At 35.8% G+C, this 23,998-nt stretch overlaps 1 protein-coding gene across 1 annotated transcript in view; it reads right to left on the bottom strand.

Moving 5' to 3' along the window:
- ADGRV1 (adhesion G protein-coupled receptor V1) overlaps positions 1-23,998 on the bottom strand; it is a 548,065-nt gene that overhangs the window by 322,618 nt on the left and 201,449 nt on the right. The window contains exons 77-81 of the mRNA XM_063086652.1: positions 22,764-23,171; positions 12,397-12,581; positions 7,254-7,503; positions 6,586-6,725; positions 4,899-5,059 (exon numbers count right to left, since the gene is read on the bottom strand). Of these exons, the coding sequence (XP_062942722.1) occupies positions 4,899-5,059; positions 6,586-6,725; positions 7,254-7,503; positions 12,397-12,581; positions 22,764-23,171 (1,144 nt within the window). The remainder of the gene's footprint in view (positions 1-4,898; positions 5,060-6,585; positions 6,726-7,253; positions 7,504-12,396; positions 12,582-22,763; positions 23,172-23,998) is intronic.

Below are 23,998 nucleotides of genomic sequence, written 5' to 3'. Positions count from 1 at the left end.
TCTCCTTTTTCCACCTCTGGTGGCCTCAGTTCTGTTCTCTCCTTTCGAAAGTTCAATGAATTATTGTGATTGCATCTTTCTTTCTTCCTTTGTTTATTTATTTATTTTTTAGCTCCCACTTATGAGTGAGGATCAGCTGTTAGATTTTTAGCTTAGTTTTTTTTTTTTTTTTTGTGGCTATTTTCTCACCTAATGCTAGCTGTAATGGTCACTTTTTCTTTTTTTTTTTTTTTTGTCTTTTTCGTGACCGGCTCAGCCAGTGAGTGCACTGGCCATTCCTATATAGGATCCGAACCCGCGGCGGGAGCGTCGCAGCACTCCCAGCGCAGCACTCTCCCGAGTGCGCCACGGGCTCGGCCCTAATGGTCACTTTTTCTGCTCTTTGTTGCTCATCTCTATTGAGTCCCAAGTTCCTGCAACTCTCCTGTCAGCAAAATGCCTTTTGGTTACTGCTACTAAAAAGTTAAGGGCAGGAAAAGAAAATAGCCAACCCCAAAAAGATTTCTGGGACAAACAAAAGTCAGTATGAAGTGCCTTCAAGTACACAAGTTCTGTGTATTAGGAGAGAGGAATTATTCCAGAGGGATGATGTCGCCAGGAGACCAGCCTCCAGATAACCAGGGTGTTAAACCTGCACTGTTCAATACAATAGTCATCAGTTAGATGTGGCTATTTAAATTTAAATCCTCATTAATTAAAATGAAGTAGAATTAAAAATTCAGTTTTTCAGCTGAATCAGCCATATTTCAAGGGCTCAAGAACCACCTGTGGCTAGTGGTGACCATATTGGACAGTGCAAAACATTTCCATCATCACAGAGAGCTCTATTGGAGAGTGCTATGTTAAACTATCCTGAGTGAAAGCAAGAAAGAGTATGTCATAATTCAGAAGAATTTTCACTAGAAATGGCTAAAATGATATGGTTTGGCACTTGAAAGTATGAACTTGACACATAGCCAAAAATAGATCTCATTATTGGAAGATATCAGATCAACACTGTATATTCATTTATTTATACATTTAACAAATAGCTATTAAAACTACTGTATGTTAAGGACTGTGCTGGGGCAGTGTTCAAAAAGATACTTGCTGCTCTCCCTGTAATTGTCTCTCTCTATTTCTATCTGTATCTTCTCCCAAACAGAGACTGGTTTACAAAAGATCACAGAATACAATTCTGGTCCAAAAAGATGTGAGGAGAAACATTTTAAGTGGCTTCCGGGAAAGTTCTCATTGCCCTTAAAACAGGACCCAGATAAATCCTTTTTCCTTGGCAAGCCTTGACATTGTTGATGTGGTACGTAGTGCTGCTGCAACCAAAGCAAGACCATGGAGAGAAGAGGCTGAGTGGAAATAAAATCTTTGAGGACGGCATCACAGAAAAATGAAAAGCAGGACTCCTGATGAAACCATTAAGGTGCTGAATTAATCAATCTGGGAATTAAATCCACTTTTATAAGATATCTTTGAGTTGTCTTCTGTTACTTGCAGCCAAATTCATCCTAAGCAATACACCTACATGTACATAATCTAGAGAAATCCTTTATGCAATGTCAGAATTAAAACTAAGCACTCTGACTTTTTTTAATATCATCCACAGTTATCTCTTCAAATTGCTTTTTTTTAAAAAAAATCCTAAGCATTTTCCCCCCTATTCTTCTTGTGAATAACTCCCCATTTGATAGTCAGAAAGAAGCTGCTTTATATACTTCCTCCATAATCATAATGGCAATCTTAGGACAATGATTACGGTGAATATGAACTTGATGTTTTTGGAAGAACCTGACACAAAATTTTAGAAAATATCTCTTATTTTGAAAAATAATTTTGAAATGAATGGGTGGCATCTGGCAAAGTTATTTTTCTTTCTGCTAAAACTACCAGAATCTCATCTTGTACAATATAAAGGCACAATCGGAATATTCTTGCAGTTTAATAAATACTGAACAAAAGTATAATCATGCTTCAAAGGACTTTGGGTTGTGTTAATTTACTTAACCTGTAAGCCTTATTATTTAGCAATTTATAAACAATTATTTATAGTTACTTACTGTAAAATTGATATTGTGTTGGCATTTATACACTTAGTAATCCATAAAAAGTAAAAGAAACTGTTAGCTATTTAAAAGGGAAAGCTTTAGTTTGACTAATGCGTAAAAGGATTTCTCCACCATCAGAGAACAAAAAAGAAGTGAAAGAAACGTGAAGTGTGTGGACCCGCTCTAATTTCAGTTTACAACCATCCAAGATTGGACACTCACCTACCAGTGTATCCAACTGGATCTAGTTCATTTACTGACATCAAAAACAATATGGAATATGGAATGTTACAGGGTCTCACTGAGATTATGGTATAAACTATAGGATTTGTCCAATCCACTAGTCTATCTTTGATAATACACTATCAAGAGTTATGGAAAAGCACAGACTTCTTTGACATTATCCTCCAATTAGTAATGTGTACCTCAAACCATGCTGAAGTTCCTTAATAAAGTATAAAATCATGGCATTATCACCTAAAGTTATATTTCTCCAAAGTCATTTTTGTGCTGAGTTCCACAATGCCACATTCTAATGCACACAGAAGTGTTTTACTTGCTCTCTCTTTCTATCTTTTTAACAACAAGTAATGGAATGATCTTAGTTTAATTTTCTGGCACTGGGTCCACTGGTTTACAATTTTAAGTCACAGGTATATACCCTCTTCTTTCATCTTTCTAAGCTGAGGCTTACTAAACTTTTTGGCCTCTATGCCCTTTTCACACACTTGGACCATTATGGTTGTTTTTCTCCAGTACAGTAAACACAACTGCAAACTAGAATTGATACAGTACATTGTGATCTACTCTGATTTTTTAAAAAGGTTAAATTCCTGTCTAGTTGTATGTTACCACACATCGTAAAAAGAGCTAGTTAAATGCTATCAAATTCAGATGGATATTCAGTGTGGCCTGACCTAAATTATAGAAGATTTATGTAAGATACATAAAATTCTTTTTTCTGGTTCTTTGGAGTGCATCAGAGGGATGGGCATTCATCCTCCCCTGAAGCTGAAACTGAGGGACAAAGGCAGAACTTTATGTCTCCTTATTGACAGAATCCACAATTACTTACAAGGGTACTTCAAGAAGTTCATGGAAAGATTTGTATTCTCTTTTAATTCTGTTTTTCCATGAACTTTTTGAAGTACCTTCATAACAATATGTCATGAACAGAGGGGAAAAACCCAATAATTTCAAATATGACCTGAAGTCAAAAGTAATAAAAGCAGATACTGACACTTAGGTGTTGGTTCTTGAATACATGAGCAAATCTATGCAGCCTTTTCTGGAGTAAGTTGCAAAGAAGAAATGTTTATTAATGATTCTCTCAGGAAATACCTTATAATTCTTCTAGTTTTCTATAACATTAGAATAACATTCTTTCTTTAGTTTTAAAAATTCTTTGATGTTCAGTGTTTGAAACAGGCAAAGAATTTTTGTGGGTCATAGAAGCACTTGAATTTATGTCTCTAAGGAAACATGTAAAATGACATCTAGATTTTATTTCAACATTGTACCCTTGGGTTTTATTTCAAAATTCTATAAAATTTCTTTGCTCTTCAAATATATTAGCATTAAAGTAAAATAGAATATCTACATCTGATTTTGAAACCATTTGGACCTAGAAGAATCAAATGTCATCCTTTATGAAAGATATTATTAAAAATAAGAAATTATTAATTTTTGCTATTGAATCTAAGTTAGGTTCAGAATGAACATAAATTAAGAAGAATTTATAACTACATAAAATGAAATTATATTTAAAAGATTTCAGCAATCAGAACAAGGAGCAGTAATTAATTACTTGATTCTATCTGCAGAAAAACTTGCTAAGAGATAAAGACTATTAGGAAAACTGTTTGCACACCAAATAAAAAAGACATGCATTCAATGATAATCACATTTATGAAGAAAACATCATTAAAGCAGAATATCAGAAATGTCTGAATTTGTATACTTACTACCCTGTTACATAGACGCAATTTATATTCATATTTTATGGCTAGGAAAACTGAGGTATAGAGAAAGTTTGTACTTTGCTCCAGGTCCCACAGCTACCTGATGGCAGAACCAGGATTTGAACCCAGGCAGTTTGGGGGTCCAGAGTTTGTTTTTAACTACTGCCCTACACCCAGTTCTCTATATAGCATACTGTTCACAGAAACAGCTGTGGAACTGTAAACGGCAACTTAGGGCACAGAATGGGTGGAAGTGGGGGACAGAATATAGTCTAAGGAATTCTCAGACTGCCAGTCATATCATTAATACAGCAAATGAGAATGATTCTATAGTTAAGCTGTAGGTGAATAGTTCGGCAGACATTAACACAATTCAAGTTCCTATTATTTCCAGAAATGGAGCCTAGATGTGGAATGTGAAAGATAATTTTATTTTTTAATACAGTAGTTGGCATACTTAGAGCTCCTAAGTTGTAGAATACAAATCAACCCATGGGGTAAGTTTTTTTTTTTAATTAATGATAATATGAAATTCTTTGAATGTACTATCTCACACAATGCTGACATTCTAACTGCAGGATTTGCCCTCTGAACCACAGCCCTGTACACTGTAGTCTTTCCTTTCCTATTATCTAGCTTTTATCGCACATTGTATTATATATTCCTTATGAGTTGAAACTATGTATTATTCTTTACTGTATTCTCAGTACAGAATTGGCCCTCCATAATGTCTGTGTGTGAACTCATGAATAAGACAATGGGAAAGTTTATTTTCTCCTAGTGTTGATGCATTACAGTATGTTTGCATCTTACATTTATAAAAGGACTATGGAAAAACAGACATGTTCTCATTCTCATAAATATTTTAAATTATTGACTGAAAAATGTTGCCACTGACCTGAGATACATATAAATCCAGAAGAGAAAAAGGCTTCATTGTATGAAGACAAGTTGTCAGTCTGGGCGTAGACAGCATACACAGACATGTGTGAACAGGCACATTCCACATAGTCTGAAGCGTCCTCAACCACTCTGCAAAACTGACTGTCAGACAACCAGCTAGGGCAAAAACACGACAGTCACTATTACTCTTTCATCAATAGGTGTTGAGATAGCTTTTAAAACTAAAAAACAACTTGCTGAACTTAAGTGTTCTTTATTAAAGGTTTAAGAAGACCACATTTTCAAGAAGAAACACTGGAGAGAACATCTTCTTCAGGACATGACACAACAGATCCCACAAAAAACCTTAAGAAGCAGTCTAAATACGAACCAAACCTGCCAAGGCATTCCCGGTACCAAAGAAGCTGGTCCTCTCAACAGAGTAGTATCAGCCCCTACCTAACCCAAAGTAAATGTACCCGAGGCTTTCAATGGAAGACATTCTTCTCTATCATTCAAAAATCTCCAAAGATCAACACAGCCATGATACATGTAGTGTTCACCCTTCCTCACTTTTTCATAAGTCCTTGTATTTTGAACCACATAAATCACCTGCATGCTTTTCTCAGATTCCTTCCTTATCTTTTTTCTACTTTGGAGCCACTTATATTACACATATGTGTTCCAAAGTTCTTTCAAGTGTTTCCTTCTATGAAGTCTGGCTAATTCAGCTCAAAAACTTTGTCATGATTACAGCAAACACAGTCACATGTCAAGCCTTCTGAGCATTCCTCAGTGACTATGACTGAGCCTCTTCCCTTTTAGTGCCCCTCGATTCCTTTACTTTCCTAAAGACATAAAACTTCCTAACCAAAACTACAGATTCAAGCTTGAAACATCCATTACTAATTATACATTGAGGATTACAGAGCATCTATGCACTAGATTTAAGATCTGTCATTGGGCATTAAGAATTCCAATTGAAAATTTTTTTCATGGAGAAAGAAAGACTAGCCAGAATTTTGGTGTTTTGGAGGACAGTTGGTTACCTAACTAAGCTATTAAACCTATTTAGAATTTTAGTTTGTGCAGCTGAAATTCAGTAATGAACATAATCTAGTGACTGACATGGACCCTAGAGGCCAGCACTGCCTTACCCTGCAGCACTGATTGAGCTCCAAATGAGAGTAAGTGCTCAGAAACTTTAGGCCAAGGAGATTAAAGGAAAGAATCACTCTCCTTCCCATTCCTATGCATGGCTTTAACCCCAAAATGTGCTCCAAGCCATTTGTGGACTACAACTGTAAATCCCTGCTGATACCTATAAACATGCAGCATCAGTTCCACAACCATAAGCCCAGATGGAAGGGGTAAAAAAGGAGTTTCCTTTCCTGCCCAACAAATTAACCAATAACTTTGGGAAGGTTATCTGAACTGAGTAGAACTCAAGCTACAACCCAAAAAAGTAGTAATAATGAAGTTAATAATATGCCACACACATATTTAAATTGATTGGCTGCATTTGTCATCTGAACAATGCTAGATTTTCTATGCTGCTTGGTCCTATTTATTGCAGAGGTAATTCTCCAGTCTAAAGTCTCACCGGAGACCACCATCTATGTTCAGTACAAAAAAAATAAGGCCCTGTGGTGCTTGAATGGGGAAGGACAAAACTCTGATTTTAAACAATTATTAATAAGTACCTTGCAGCAGCCTGATTCCATAGGAGACACAGAGAAGTCTGAGGAACAATTCTAGGCTCAACAGCATAAATCCTGTAGAGAACCTCATTGTTATTAGTCAGGAGTTGCGAACTCTGACCTTTCACACTCAAAGATAACACCTATAATGTCAAAAGGAACAGGAAATTTAATGACATTTTTCCAATTGGCATTATGACTGAGTCTCCCACTCTGAACTTGACTTCATTTTTCTAGTGAATGTAGTCACTTGTTTCCTTCCATTATTAATAGTTAGCTGACTTATGAATGAAGGATATCTGCCTGGCTTTCCTCTGTGCACATTCTCCTTCCACGTCAGTCACTCAGCAATTTTCAGCTGACAACACCCACTTTGACTACAAGTGGCTGACTTCATCAAGACGAGGTATATAATAGGACACTATGCTAGCGAAAGCTATATTTTTTCACTTTCTCCACTTTTACATATATTTTACTCAATATAACATGAAGGAAATATTTCCAACTATTTTGAAAGCAAACTGAAAATAGCTCCTAAAGATGAAACACGCTTCATATTAGTTCACCCTGTATAGCACTGACCAAAAATCTTATCAAACAAATGCATCTGGAGGGGGTCTGCTAAGGAAAAACCAGATTCTAAACACATAATTTTTTAAATGATAAATTACCTTATTTTTCAGGGCAGGAAGACTGTTTCCAGTTATAAACCACTGCTGGCTGCTATACTCTGTAAACTGGACTAATTTACATGTATTTTTCCCAGCCATCATTTCTGCATCTGGGACATCCAATAACCTCTCTGGAATCCGAATATAATCACCTTCCTTTCCTTCGAACTTATGCCCATTGATCTGCTGAGGATACCAGTGAAGAGCCAATATTGACAAATATGGGCAATTGTCAAGGATGGTTTTGCTTCTACAACAGAAAAGCAAAGGTTTGTTAAAATGGCATGTGCTTGCATACATATTTCCTCTTATATTTGTTAAAATGCACTACAATGGAACTCTGTTCTTTACGTATAACAATGACACTACCAATCCAAAATTATTTGATAGCATATGCCTTCAGTTCTTTTATGGTTAACTGTTGTGACATTTTTGCACAGAACTTTCTGCATCCCCTTACCTGTTCCTCCTTGTAACCTAAAACACGGGTTTTTGAAAGCTGTTCTATGGATATCAAAATACGGGCCGAGCCCGTGGCGCACTTGGTAGAGTGCTGTGCTGGGAGAGCGGCGACGCTCCCGCCGCGGGTTCGGATCCCATATAGGACTGACCGGTGCACTCACTGGCTGAGTGCCGGTCACGAAAAAACGACAAAAAAAAAAAATAAATTAATTAATTTAAAAAAATAATAATAATCTATGGCTATAAAATGCACTTTTCTGTGTTAGTCACATCAGCATTGGTGGAATATGGTTGAGGAAAGGGTGTCCCCCACTAAACTGAAACCCTCTGCTTTGTTTAAGAGTATCATAAACTGTATGTATCTAGAGCCTTGTTTTCATCAAGAGTTTACGTCACGCTTTTCTAACCCATCAGAGCATTGCTAATATAACCATTTGACTGGTTAAAAAACAAACAAACAAACAAAAAAAAACCCAGCCCTGTACAGTGATTGTTATTCATTTAACAATTGTTTTGAAGATCTCCTAGGTATAATGTCATGCACTCTGTGAAATTGCTTCCAAAACTGCATGTGTTGAAATCACTTGGAAGCCTGTTTTCAAGTACAGAGTTCTACATTACACCCAAGACTCAATAAATCAGAATCCTTACTCAGGGAGGGGGTTCTAGAATTTGTATTTGCAACCAGTACTCCAGAGAATCTGATGCAACCTATTCGTGGACTGACACATCATGTTTGCAAATAATGAGGATATACAAAGATAAATCAGATCTGAAACTGGCCTGTAAAAGTTTAGAGAATATTGGTATATTAGAGAAAGATTTACACATTAAATATCCAATGTTATATGTACCACAACAAATGTGGAGTTATGTATAATTAGGTCATGGATCTAAATGATACCTTGTCAAGACCCCCAAATGGAGCAGATAATTTTAAATGGAAGATGTAAGGAAAAAAGGAAAGGGTAGGGGTTAACTTTTTCCCCTAGTTATACACCTTCCCTACAAAAAAATATTTTCCATGACTTTAACCACCTTATTTCAATTGGTGCCTTCATATATCTATCTTTAATCCACTCATTCATACAGGGATCTGGGTCCCTATGTCCAAGCCTCCTATTGAAACACCTCAATTTGTGTGGGCCACACATACTTCCACAACAGTGTGTCAAAAACTCATCTCTTAATCTCCCCATCCAGCTTTCCATATCTTCACAGGTGCCTAAATCTGCCACTGAAGATCCCCTGACCAAGCACAAGGTGGCTGAGACCAGTGAACCTCAGCCACATGGATGCACTCCCCCTTTCCCATTCCCCCACTGGGAATCTATTGAGATTCAGTCCAGTTAGTGCCACCATGAACTCCACTATATTGGCAAACTAAGTGCAATACTACATGCAGTGACTCTAACCAAACTTGACACCAGTGTGCCAAATTTCTGGCCCCTCTTACTTATCAATAACTACACTCTCCCTGATACCTTAACCTCCTACATCTATGCCCTTCAAATGTACTCACCTTGATCAATCCCACAATCTGCTTTATACCTAGGCTAAAGAGAGAAGGGAACCCACACATTAGCATGTAGTTTAGCATTACTACAAATCCACGCTGACCAACCTCAGTGAGCCCTTCAATGCCACTTGCCATGGTTTTTACTTGGCTTCCAATTGATTGTTCTAGACTCCATTATTCTCCTCAATATCCTTGCTCTATTCTCAAATCCTTCACTCTCAGGAGATGTCCCTGCTATTGCTTAAGGCAATGTATAAATAATGATCAACATCTTTAAAGTTTCCTGAGTAAAAAAACTAGTTTTGATCTCTTATAATCTATGTTCAGTTTGTCACTATCATGTTAATTCTACCACCTAATTATTTTCAAGGTACCACTCTCCTAGGCCTCTGCCTAATTTTAGCCCTCATCTTCTCTTGCCTTATCCCCATGTAGTCTTCCTATTCCTTGCTTTGCCCTATTCTTTAACCTTTACACTCTTCTCAACATAATGTCTCTAAAATCCTGTCTGATTTCTTATCTCTCTCTCCCACACAGACATACACATACACACACACCCTACCTAGCTTACTCTATGTTCAACCTGTAAAAAAATGATCTCTCTACAAACACATCATGCTATTTCTTGCCTGACTGCTATTGCACACAATGTTTTCTCTTCCTGCACAACTCAAAATGAAAGGCAAGTCTACTTAGAAAAAGTGCATGGCAGAAAACATATTAATTCCTTTATTCATTTTCTTCACTCATTATACCATAACCATTGAGAATCTACCATGTGGCAGACACTGTGGCCCTATAAATACTTTAGGCAACGAGACAGAAAAGGCCACTCTTTTTTTTGCATTTTATACTCTTTTGAGTTTTTGCTTGGCCTTTGAGAGCACAGATATGGGACTCAACATTCACAGCAGGGAAAATGGTTCACTTCTAAGACAACCTCAATGTCCTGGTGATCTTGCAGAAATATGGAAAAACAAGTGGAGAAGAATGGGGTTATGGGAATGCAAAGCTATAAACTATTTGATTTCATTGAACAACACAGTTGAACATAGTTCGAAAGGAGAAGAGCAATGGCAGATATTTCTTGACTATACACATAAACACACACATACACTGTGGTCAGTCTCAGTGCAAACTTATTTCACCCAAATAAACGATCCATTTCACAGGTTTCTGAAGACATTTATAAAAGGCACTAAGGAGCTGAACTCCTAACCATTGGTCTCAGATGGATGTTTCGGAGCAGTGCTGAGGACTGGAGAAGGGGCTTCCTGAATGGGCATGGGAGGCTTTTCTGATACTTTGCTGATTTGCCTCATTAAGAAAACCTCAATCCCGAGGACTCACAGATCAGGGTTAAAGGAAGAGTACAAGGTAAGGGAATGTTGGTTCTGTACCTTAACCTCAAGTCACACCCTGGCACTGATCTGGAACAAAAGTCTGGAGCACTCTGGAGCCATAAGGCTTTAGGGGATGGTTTTTTTTACAAAGCTGGTGATTACAATCTCTTCTGACAACATGGTGTGGTGGCCAGCATGGCTTATGGAGTCAAGTAGGCCTGAGATTTGAGTGCAAGCTTCACCATGGACGAATTGCGTGGCTCTTGGTAAGCTGTGTGCCTCTCCCACCACCTCACTGAGACTTAATCCCCACTGTAACTGTTGTGGAGGGTGAGAAATCCTATTATGGTAATTGAAAGGTGGGGCCTTGAAGAGGTGATTAGATTGTAGGACCATGCCGGAGTGAATGGATTAATAATGGTGGTCAGGGGAGTGGTTCTGAGGGCTTTAAAAGGAAAACACATGAAGACTTTTTCTCTCTCTGCTTCTGCCATCTCGCAAGATAATATCCTATGTAGCTGAAGCCACCACCAAGGAAGTCCTTCATAAGACATGTTCCATGGACTTTGGACTTCCCAGCCTCAGAAACTGTAAGCAATAAATTACATTTTCCTACAAATTACCCAGTTCCATGTATTTTGTTATAAGCAACAGAAATGGACAAATACACTGTGTAAGGTCCCTAGCCTCAGTTTCCACCTCTGAAAATAAGAATAACAAAAACCTTAACTCTAATCCTGTATAGCTACTTAAAATGATCTTTTGTAAGAATAAAATAATGTAGGTACAATTTGTAGCAAGGATTAGGTTGAACCATATGAAATTTTCAATATTATGCTGTTTTTACCTACAAAAGATGTGATTCATATTGTTCAATTAAATACAATGTCAGGATTATAGCAGAAGTACAGTTAATATAATTTATACTATTATTATTGTTGTTATTTTATATCTTGTTCTCTCTTGTAATCCTTTTATATATGGATTGACTACCTCTTTGGATTTCATGTGTATTTTCATCAAAGAACTAAACAAAAGTTTTACATATCCAACTGATTTCTTAATTAACCTGTAGAGCTCATGTAGAGCCCCATAAAGATATAATTTAAATTATCATAGAAGATTTTTTTAAATGTAGTCCTCAAACTGTCTTTGAATTTCATGTGACTTAATGAACACTGATGACAGCAGTGAATAATAAAATCTACGGAGATTTTTATAAACACTTTTAACCATACACGTCCCATTAAATAATGGTCATATAACAGTCATTGCTTTTTAGATAACATACATTTCTGTGAGAATTGGGAGGAGTCTCAATTTCCAACCATGTTCTATTATTAGCCATTTTTATGTTAAATGGAAATAAAACACTTTTTGGTCTTTGTACTACAATGAACCAATTCATCTTATGAATATAATTTATGATACCGTGGCATCTGAAGTAATAAAACTAATCATAAGTTAATAATGAACATGAGCCACATTTTATTTTTTCCTTTTCCTCTTGCTGGCTTTCTGCCATGAAATAACAACACTGAGAGCCATCTCCAATGGATGAAACAATCACAACTCCAGGGAGAAGCACAATTAATAGCACATCAAAGCACTCCTAAAAGGTTCCAACCACCTTCTTATTTTTCTTGATGTAGCTGCTATGTTTTCTTCAAATAATTAACTTCATTTACCCAATAAGTACAATGCATCAACCACATAATTCTTAGTTACATCATCTGAATGTCAATTTGCATTACAAATGGCATTGTAAACAGTGAAGAAATATACATAAGGTATTACTAATATATTAAAAGACACTTACTTTTCACCAGGAGAGCCACAGGTAATACCAGTCAGCAGAGAAAACGCAAAATTCTCAGTCACTTCAGTAAAGTGGCTGAATCCCCTAGTGTCCTTGCGCTTTGGGTTAACAAGAGCACAAAGAATCTCATAGAAAAGAGTTCGGCTTTCAATACTGAAAGCTTGATTTTTTCCTTCAGAAGTTATCTGGAAAAAAAATCCAAGTATAAAAATATGTATTCAAAAATAAATTTCTTAAATGATATAAATGCATATATAACATGTGTTCTTTGTTTACAGTTATTAACATTAACAAAATAAGGAAAAGCCTATGAAGAATTTAACAGAAATTGGTATCAAAATTATATTTCAAATATATCCATTTGCACTTTATAAGTAATTATTTATAAAGAAAAGGCATAATCACCAAAATATTTTCTATTTATCATTAGATAAAGCCCCAAATGGTTGCATGGATCTTTAATTTTAACTATAATAATTAACTTCATGAGTTATAATTAATTCCACTTTTCCGTCTATCCCAAGGATTCTTATTCTTTTGACCAACAAATAAGGAAATAAATACCTCAAGAATACTTGTTTCTAATAGGAGCAAGGTTATTCTTAATTATCTGTTTTACAATGAGGAGAAGCCACTATAAATCACTAAATTCCTAAAGCACCGAATGAGAAAATCTTTTCTAACCAAGAACATTCCAGAGCTCCTGGCACTGTTGCCTATTTCAGTAAGTATATTTCTTATTTGAAAGGACTGGCTTATGTGTTGTTTGACAGACAAGGAGAGAAAGAGAAAAAATCACCTTCATGATTTTTCCTAGCCAGAATGATCAGAACAGCATCTTTATTGTCTGACTAAGCTTGGGTGTGAAGCCATTGACTTCTTATTTCATTACATTCTAATATACCTGATAAGTCTCTATTCTTCAAATTCCAAAAGTCATCACTTTCTCAATGATTCATACACTGTACCCCGCCCTCCAACATGCATTATCACTTTCTTTGTAACCTGCTCGTACCATTATTAATGAACTTATGACAACCTTGAAAGTATTTTCTGCTGATTCTACTAAATGAGCGCATTGAGGAAGTGACTTGTGTTCCCCATATTTTTTTTATAACTTTGTAATCTAATACAGTTCCAAGCTCATAACAGAACTGAAGACCTGAATTTATAATTGTAGCCATCTCAAAGATAATTAGGAAGAATGGAGAATAATCCACAAAGAAAATATAACAAAAGGTACAGAATAAAAATTTAACAGTGCAAATATTACAAATGGAGACAGAGAACAGCCCACAGGATACTGAAACAAACTGAATATAAGTGGAAAATAAGCTCAAGAAAATCTTCCAGAACTCAGAGAAAAGATAACAGACAAGTAGGACAAATTTTAGGACAAATCCCCAAGGTACAAGCATATAAAAGAGCAGATAGGATTAAACAAACAAACAAATCACACAGTTCTTTAATAAGCAAAAGAAATATTCATGTCTAAAAATGCAGAGATTGCTGTTTACCAGAGAAAATTAGGAAAACAGACAACACCAGATGCATCTGGGTGATTTTAAAAATATTATTTCAAAAGTGAAAAAGAAACATACCATAAACCAGACAGAAAAAAGTTACTAACAGAGAAATAAAAATTCAGTTTAACATCAGACTTTTCTGAAAATAAAATGTTAGAAGCCAGCAATGCAACATGTGCAGAAATTTCAGAATTAAAGGCTGTGATCCAAGAATTCTAGAGCTGCCCAAACGTTCATTCATATCCAAGAGAAACAGAAAGTTTTTCTAAGTAAAGCACACAAAACTAAAACAAAAAGGCCATTTCTGTCACAGACTGTATGGGCACTTAGTAGTTCTCAGCACTTTATATTAACTTCTCTAATCTTCACAACAATCCTGTGAAGAAGATTTTGTTTTCAGATAAGGAAACTGAGGCAGAAAGAGGATGACAAACCTGTCCTAGGGCACAGGATTGGTGACTGGCCAAGCCTAGGAGGTACTGCGGCTAGTCACCCTGCACCGAATCACAACATCTCTCGCTTGTCTAAAAATAACAGCACACGTTGACTCAGCTCACAGACAAGTGAGCCAGAATTGGTGCGAGCATGAAATAAAAAACCAGCCAGTACAATATAGCATTGTCTAAAGCATTGTTAGTATGATTATAAAAGAAATGAAACATAAAAAGTAATCTTGAAGTATAGGATATATAATACTAAAAAGTATATAAGAAATATTGTGTTTTGTGGCTTTAAAAGACCATTGTACATAAACAAACAAAGAACTCCCAAAATTATCAAAATTGGCTTACAAACAAGTAGAAGACCTGATTCAACCATGGCAAAAATTAAAAAGCTGTAAGGATAGAAAACAAAAATGTAGACCCTCGGAGATGGGAGATGGTCTGTCAAACTTCCACAGAACAAATCATCCCTGTGCTCTCTCAAGTGTTCCAGAACACAAAATTAGAGGCAACACCTCCTGACTCAGGCTTTGCAAGCTTCACTAACCAGGAAACTGAAACCTGAAGAAATTAAAAGTTAGCCTATCAAATCCAGCAGGGTCTTAAAAAACTGATGTTATTAAGGCAGCAGATGGCTTTTAGAATAAAATCGATTGCACCATGCCTGGGAAAATCAGGGCATAGAATATTATGTCATAGCAAAAATTTGCCTGAATCCCACAGCTGGATTTTATCCAAAATATCTTTCCAGTAAGCCATGTAAAGGTGTTGTTCTTTTTGGTAAAACATTTGCATCATCTGAGCATAAGTAAGTAGTCACCTCTACTGTGTATATAATGTCTAAGATTTATTGAAATCTTGCTAACAATAAATATATCATATAGAGTAAATTAGAATATAATCCATTGAGTAGATTAGAATTTAGAATCTGAGGGAAATAAAACTTTCAAATATGAAACAATTTCACTTAAAATACAAAATCTTATAGAATGAAGTTCTATCCAGTACTTGGAAGTTCTAATATGTACTATTGAATTTGAGGTTATTTTAGAATGTATAATAATTTCATATGGTATGTATGAATGAATGACTGCCAGATAAAGTACAGGTGATCCTATTTTAATTTTAAATAAACAAACAATAACTTTTTGGCATAAGTATGTTCCCAATAAGTATGTGCAATATACCTATACTAAAAAAATGTATTTGTTGTTTATCTGAAACTCAAACTTAACTGGGCATCCGTTATTTTTATTTGCTAAATTTTGTAATCTTATCTACATTTTCAGTGTTTGTTTCATTACTCTCCATTTCATTATTGTAACTAAGTCTAAAACGTGAAATATTTATATATTTTGGGATATATTTCATGGATACCTCAGAATTTTTATGGATACACCAGAATTTATTTAATCAGGCCCCTCTTCATGGCTATTACTTTTTCCAATTTTTGTTATTATTATAATTAGTGCTGAAAAAAATATTCTCGTCACACATGTATTTGCACAAATGTTCCCCACACCTGTTAGCTGTCTTTTGACCTTGCTTGTGGTATACACAAAGAGAAATTTCATTTGAACTGTCATGTGTTCAAGTTTATCAATCATTTGTTTGATGCTGTAGAAAGAACTTGTCCACTCCAACTTTACATATTAAAAGTGATTCATCCACATTTTCTGCTACTTTCACAGGTTCAGTTTTACAATGAAATTTTTGATATGTCTAGAATTTATTTCAGACTAGGGTTTCAGACAGGGATCAACTCTATTTTGCTTTCTAATGGTTAAGTCAGCTGTTTCAACACCATTTACTGAATAATAATTTTGTACCCATTGACTTCAAATGTCACCTTTTTCAAATACAAAATTTTCGTATGTGCTTGGGTTTATTTCCGCACTTTCTGTTCTGTTCCATCCAACTGAATGTCTAGTACCAGTGCCACCCTATTTTAATCACTGTAACTTCACAGTATATTTCAAATATATTTTCATATCTGGTGGAATGAGACCCCTCATTTTTCTTCTTCTTCAGAAAATTTCTGTCCATTCTCACATGTTCACTCTTCAGGTGAACGTTAGCATCATTTTGTCAACGTAAAAAAGACTCCAAGATAACTTATTGGTATTTTGATAGGGATTACATTGCATTTATAGGTTAATAGAAGGAGGTTGACTCTGTAGTATTGAATCTTTCTATTGAAGAACAAGGTAAAATTTTGTATTTATTCAAGTCTTTTATGTTACTCAGTAGTACTAATATACATATAAAAATGGTATTTGAGATACAATATACCATAATATTAAAAAAGAAAAATTACTGACAACCTGATTTGAAAATAATCAGAGCTCAGAAGGCTTCAGCGGTAACAAAATGCTCATCATTTTCTTTTAAGAATTCCAATGATATTCTACTTGATTTTATAATATTTTTATAACATTTAAAATATATTTTATTTCTTCAATTATTCTCAGGTTATTTATTTCATGTAAATTATTTTTTTCTTTTTAATTTAATTTAATTTTGTCAATATACAATGTGGTTGATTACTGTGGCCCATTACCGAAACCTCCCTCCCACCTCCCACTCCCCCGTCCCTCCCAAAACCTCATATCTGTTCGCTTGTCGTATCAACTTCAAGGAATTGTAATTGTTTTGTCTTCTTCCCTCCCCCACCCCAGTTTATTTGTGTATTTATTTATGTATTTTTAACTCCCACAAATAAATGAGAACATGTAATATTTTGCTTTCTCTGCCTAACTCATTTCACTTAACATAATTCTCTCTAGGTCCATCCATGTTGTTGCAAATGGCAGTATTTCATTCTTTTTTATAGCTGGGTAGTATTCCATTGTGTAGATATACCACATTTTCCGTATCCACTCATCTGATGATGGACATTTGGGCTGGTTCCAGCTCTTAGCTACTGTGAAGAGTGCTGCAATAAACATTGGAAAACAGGTATACCTTCGACTTGATGATTTCCATTCCTCTGGATATATTCTCAGAGTGGGATAGCTGATTCATATGCTAGATCTATCTGCAATTGTTTGAGGAACCTCCATACCGTTTTCCATAGAGGCTGCACCATTTTGTAGACCAGCAACGGATGAGAGTTCCTTTTTCTCCACAACCTCGCCAGCATTTATCATTCACAGTCTCTTGGATATTAGCCATCTTAACTGGAGTGAGATGGTATCTCAGTGTGGTTTTGATTTGCATTTCCCGAATGCTGAGTGATGTTGAGCAATTTTTCATGTGTCTGTTGGCCATTCGTATATCTTCCTTTGAGAAATGCCTATGTCGCTCTTTTTGCCCATTTTTAAATTGGGTTACTTGTTTTTTTGTTGTAAAGTTGTTTCAGTTCCTTGTATATTCTGGATATTAATCCTTTGTCAGATGTATATTTTGCAAATATCTTCTCCCACTCTGTTGGTTGTCTTTTAACTCTGTTAATTGTTTCTTTTGCTGTGCAGAAGCTTTTTAGTTTGATATAATCCCATTTGTTTATTTTTCCTTTGGTTGCCCGTGCTTTTGGGGTCGTATTCATAAACTCTGTGCTGAGTTCTACTTCCTGAAGTGTTTCTTCTATGTTTTCTTTAAGAAGTTTTATTGTTTTGGGGTGTATATTTAATTCCTTAATCCATTTTGAATTGATTTTAGTATATGGTGAAAAGTATGCACCTAGTTTCATTCTCCTGCATATGGATATCCAGTTATCCAAGCACCATTTGCTGAAGAGGCAGTCTCTTCCCCAGCATATAGGCTTGGTGCCTTTGTCAAAAATCAGATGGCAGTAAGTGTGTGGATTGATTTCTGGATTCTCTATTCTATTCCATTGATCAGTGTGTCTGTTTTTATGCCAGCACCATGCTGTTTTGATTATTATAGCTTTGTAGTATAGTTTAAAGTCAGGTAGTATTAGGCCTCCAGCTTTATTTTATTTATTTATTTTTTGCTCAGAATTGCTTTGGCTATGCGTGGTCTTTTGTTATTCCATATAAATGCCTGGATAGCTTTTTCCATTTCTGAGAAAAATGTCTTTGGAATTCTGATGGGGATTGCATTGAATTTGTATATTACTTTGGATAGTATGGACATTTTCACTATGTTGATTTTTCCAATCCAAGAGCATGAGATATCTTTCCACCTTCTTGTGAGCTCTTTAATTTCTCTCAGCAGTGGTTTGTAGTTCTCATTATAGAGATTTTTCACATCCTTGGTTAACTCAATTCCTAAGTATTTTATTTTTTTGGTGGCTATTGTAAATGGGCAAGCTTTCTCAATTTCTCTTTCTGCATTTTCACTATTGGAGAATAGAAATGCTACTGATTTTTGTGTGTTGATTTTGTATCCTGCAAATTTGCTGAAATCATTTATCAACTCCAAGAGTTTTTTTTGTAGAGGCTTTAGGTTGTTCAATATATAGGATCTGTTTTTTTTTTTTTTTCTTTTTTTTTTTTGTATTTTTCGTGACCGGTACTCAGCCAGTGAGTGCACCGGCCAGTCTCATGTAGGATCGGAACCCACGGCGGGAGCGTCGCCACGCTCCCAGCGCCGCACTCTCCCGAGTGCGCCACAGAGACCGTGGCAGAATGAGTTTGGGAGAACTGCCTCTGTTTCAATCTTTTGGAATAATTTGTAGAGAGTTGGTGTCAATTTTTCTTTGAATGTTTGGTAGAATTCTGCTGTGAATCCATCTGGTCCTGGCCTTTTCTTTTTTGGGAGCCTTCTGATAACAGCTTCAATCTTTTTTATTGTTACTGGTCTGTTCAGATTTTCTACATCATCTTGGCTCAGTTTTGGTAGTTTTTGTGTGTCCTTGTATTTTGGAGGTATCAGTTGTTATATCACCTTTTTCATTTCTAATTTGTTATTGGGTCTCCTCTCTTCTTTTTTTAGTTAGCCATGATAACGGTTTGTCAATTTTATTTATCTTTTCAAAAACCAACTTTTTGATTCATTAAGTTCAGCTCTGATTTTAATGATTTCTTTCCATCTTCTAACTTTGGGTTTGGTGTTCTTGTTTTTCTAGTTCTTTAAGGTGAAGTATTAGGTTGTTCACTTGCCATCTTTCCTGGAGAATGATCCATGTGCTGAGGAGAAGAATGAATATTCTCAGGTTGTTGGATGGAATGTTCTGTAGATATCTGCCATGTCCAATTGGTCTAGAGTGTTGTTTAGATCTTGTGTTTCTATGCTGATTCTTTGCCAAGATGATCTGTCCAATATTGACAGTGGGGTGTTCAGGTCCCCTGCTATTATGGTATTAGTGTCTATTTCCTTCTTTAGGTCTAATAGAGTTTGCTTTATAAATCTGGCTGCTCTGACATTGGGTGCATATATATTTATGATTGTTATGTCTTCTTGATGGATCACTCCTTTTATCATTATGTAGTGGCCTTCATTATCTCTTTTTATGGTTTTTAGTCTAAAGAATATTTTATCAGATATAAGAATAGCTACTCCAGCTGGTTTTTCATTTATGTTTGCATGGTAAATCTTTTTCCATCCTTTCACTCTTAGTCTATGTGGGTCTTTATAAGCGAGGTGGGTCTCTTGAAGGTGGCATATAGTTGGGTCCTCCTTTTTAATCCAGTCAGCCAGTCTGTGTCTTTTGATTGGGGAATTTAATCCTTTTACATTAAAAGTTGTTATTGAAAAGTGTTGATTTACTCCTAGCATTTTATTGATTTTTGTTTGGTTGTCTTAGGTGTCTTTTGTTCCTTTCTTTCTGAATTACTGTTTGTCTTCTGTATTTGTTGGTTTTTTGGGTTGTAGATAACTTTTTTTTTCTCTTCATTGTTGGCATTTTTATTTTACTAGTGGGTTTTGATTTTTCTTGGGTTTTTATGGCAGTGGTAGTTATTTTTCAGTTACTAAACCTAGTACTCCCTTGAGAATTTCTTGTAAGGGTGGTTGTGTGGTACTGAAAATCTGCAGTTTTTGTTTGTCTGAGAAATATACTGTTTCCCCTTCATTTTGGAAGGATAGCCTTGCAGGGTAGAGTATTCTTGGCTGGCAATCTTTGTCTTTTAGTATTTTGAATATATCATCCCGTTTCTTTCTGGCTTTCAGGGTTTGTGATGAAAAGTCTGATGTTAGTCTGATGGGGGCTACTTATAGGTGATTTGATGCTTCTCTCTTGCAGCTTTTAAGATTCTCTCTTTGTCTTTGAGTTTTGCCAATCTGAGTATAACATGACTTGGAGAAGACCTTTTTGGGTTGAATACAGTTGGGGATCTTTGAGCTTTCTGAATCTGAAGATCTGTGATTTTTCCTATACCTGGGAAGTTTTCTGCCACTATTTTGTTGAATATGTTTTCAATGCAATCTCCTTTTTCCTCCCCTTCTGGAATACCCATGACTCGAATATTTGAGTGCTTTAGGTTGTCTGATATCTCTCTTAGATTTTCTTCAATGTTTTAATTCTTTTTTCTTTTTCTTTGTCTGCCTGTGTTATTTCAAACAGCCCATCTTCAAGGTCAGAAGTTCTCTCTTCTGCTTCTGCAAGCTTGCAGGTTAAACTCTCTGTTGTGTTTTTTATTTCACTGAATGAATTCTTCAGTACAGCAAGCTCTGCTACATTCTTTTTCAGGGCATTGATTTCCTTGTACTTTTCTTCTTTCAGGTCCTGTATACTTTTCCTCATTTCATCATGTTGTCTAGCTGAGTTTTCTTGTATCTCATTTAGTTTCCTTTGAATTATCACTCGAAATTCCTTGTCAGACATTTCATGGTCTTCTTGTTCTATAGCATCCAAAGCTTAAGAGTTATTAGCCTTTGGTGGTGTACTTTCTTGATTTTTCATATTTCTGGTATCTTTCCTTTAATGTTTAGTCATTGTGGCAAGGGATTTCATGGTCCACTGGTTTGACACTACTGTCTGGCTAGGATCCTGCCGGGGCTACCAATTTGGCACACCTCCCTCAGTGTCTGCTCGGTCACATGCTGTAACATGCTTGGTAACGTGGTCGCCTCGGGTCTTGGGCCTCTCCAGGGAGGCACCTCTCTGGTTGGCATGCACTTGGCCAGGCTGAGGATGGGGTCTGGCAGTAGCAAGGCCTTCCTGCTAGGTCATGCACTGGTGCCACAAGGCACGTGGTCTCCATGTGACATTTTCCCATAAGAGCTATGTTCATAATCCAGTTTCATTATTCATGACAAAACTAACAAAAAATAATCAACATATATGACTTGGTAACTTTACTGAATTAAGTGTTGATTCTCGACCAATAATATACATCTCTCTTATACAGTGTACTGAGGAAAAAAAGTAGCAGAATTTTCTTATTTCTTCTTTAAATTATATGAAATGAGGTTCTCTTTTCTACCCTAAAATGTAGCTACTATACATTCTTTCCCTCTTCTTGGCCATAATCAACTATCTATTGTCCTATGCCATTTTATTATTAAAAATTTAAGTAACACTATTTCCTGGAATGGGTTCTTCTCGCTATGATTTTCTCAGCCTAAAGTAGCAATTGATTCTCTTTACAAGCTGTTTGGCATAGTCTCCTCTTCTTACCTATGTACTTTATAATTTTATTTTCTACCCTTCAAGTATTGTATTTTAAGAGATACCATAGGAAGTAAAATACACTTGATAATCTAAAACCCCATAGTAAACATTTTAATTGTTTAAAGGTCACCATGTAAGAAATACAGTATTTATAAATTCATATGTATGTACTCAAAAGTTTTTATACTTACATATAAACATGCTGATAAGAAATAACTTGATAAAAATATCTAAAATAGCCCCCTGCAGAAGTCTTTTCCTTTAGTAATAATTCTTTTCAGGTATTTTTTTCATTTATATTCCTAGGATCTTCCATTTTCATTTAATTCCATCATTTGCAGAAGTGTAAATAAATAAATAGGCTTCAAATAAAACTTGGTTGGTCCAAGGCCATCTTAAATTGTATGTCTGAAATAATCTCGTGTGAAAGTTTTCAGTGCTCAGGAGGAGCAGAGAACAAACAAAGGGCAAAACCTCCCATTCTTCAGCATTTAAACTGAAAGGACTACATAGATAATCTAGTCCAAGTTTTTTTTTTTTTATGGACTAAAAAAAAACTGAGGTTCAAACACCAAAGATAATTGGCCAGTTTCTGGAGAATCACAAAGAGCCTGTAGCTTCCAAAATCTTGTTCCTCTTTTCAGGCCCTGGGCTGTCCTTACTGCTGCAATGGGTAACTCATCAGTCCCCAAGTTTAAGACTGAGGTTTCCAAACAGATGTCAGTCACATCCAAACCATTCTTATGTTCAGAAATTTATCTTTATCATAATTACATGAGAACTGACATTATAACAAAATGTGACTTTTGTTTCATTTTGGTTTTTTTAATTCAGGAAACTTTACCCAACTAAGTGCTTACATTTGCAAGGACTTCTTACCTTTTCTATTAAGTGCATCACAGCACTAAGTTGTTCCTCTGTGTTCTCTGTGGCCACTTTCATGTTGATGTTGTGCAGCACTCTGTTGAGAATGTCATTATCCAGGGGCTGGTGTAGCTGATCTGCAAGCCCCCAAACGGCCTGCGAATCCGCATCAGAGACAAGAGTGATGTTGGCAGTCCCGTACATGTTATCAATTCTGGCACCACCTTTTGGGTCAAAAAGCACAATCTGGAAGCGTTTAGGAAATGGATTTAAAGACCCTGTCTCTGGTGTTAGGATGACATCCACTATGGTGTTTCTCTGTCCGGGTTCAAAGACCAATGTGCCTTCAGTTCTCACAAAATCCTTCCCAGAAATAGCTGGAGATATCAGAGTACGACCAATTGTTTCAGCACTTCTCAATTCCTGAAAAATTAAACAATACCATTAAAGTGAATTTGTATACCCCTGATCTTGTCCTAAACAAATTCGTATTTCTTAAACAAATTCTATTTCTCTTAACAAACTGATGAGCAACAATAACTGTAGTAAAACATGCAGTTTTATACTTTTTCTAGTCTTCTAAGATAAATTAGAGAGATAAATACACATAAGTGTTGAGGTTAGGAAAGACAGATGGCTAAGAATAGATCGAAGAAGAGAATTAGCAAAAAATGTCACTACTGCCTCACAGAATTTCTCCAGTTGTGAACACACTAAAATTTTTGCTTTAAATAACACATGCTGCAAAATATAAATATGGAGGAAAAGAAAGAATATTTACATTTTTATTCTCACCTAGAAATTTTTTTGGAAAGCAGGGTGGGGAGAGTAGAGAGGAGGTACAGGGGAGGAAGTAGGCAGAAGAAGAGATTAACCTCGTTTACCTGTAGGTATGGGAATATCCTAAGGAATAAGGTCCTGGATGTATGTACCTCTGATTTTCTTCCAATTATGCTTACTAAAAAGTTTTTTGGAAAAAGTTTTTTTTGGAAAGTGAAACATGAACACTTAGCCAAGGAAGAATCAAAGGAATGTTCATTTATTTACTACTGAGCCAACAACTATTAAACTCCCAGCAGACACCAGGTGGCATATTGTGGATGCAGATGTGAGTAGCAGAATGCCTGCACTCATGGAACCTACCACTCTAGCAGAGGATATAGATAGTACAAGGACTATGAAACCAGTGATATATTTTTACATGAAGATGAGTTCCGTGAAGAAAAATAAGACTAAAAAAGGGAATGCAG

This window comes from Cynocephalus volans, chromosome 2 (assembly GCF_027409185.1).
Source record: "Cynocephalus volans isolate mCynVol1 chromosome 2, mCynVol1.pri, whole genome shotgun sequence".
NCBI classification, from domain to species: Eukaryota; Metazoa; Chordata; class Mammalia; order Dermoptera; family Cynocephalidae; genus Cynocephalus; species Cynocephalus volans.
This window is presented reverse-complemented; position numbering and strand designations above follow the sequence as displayed.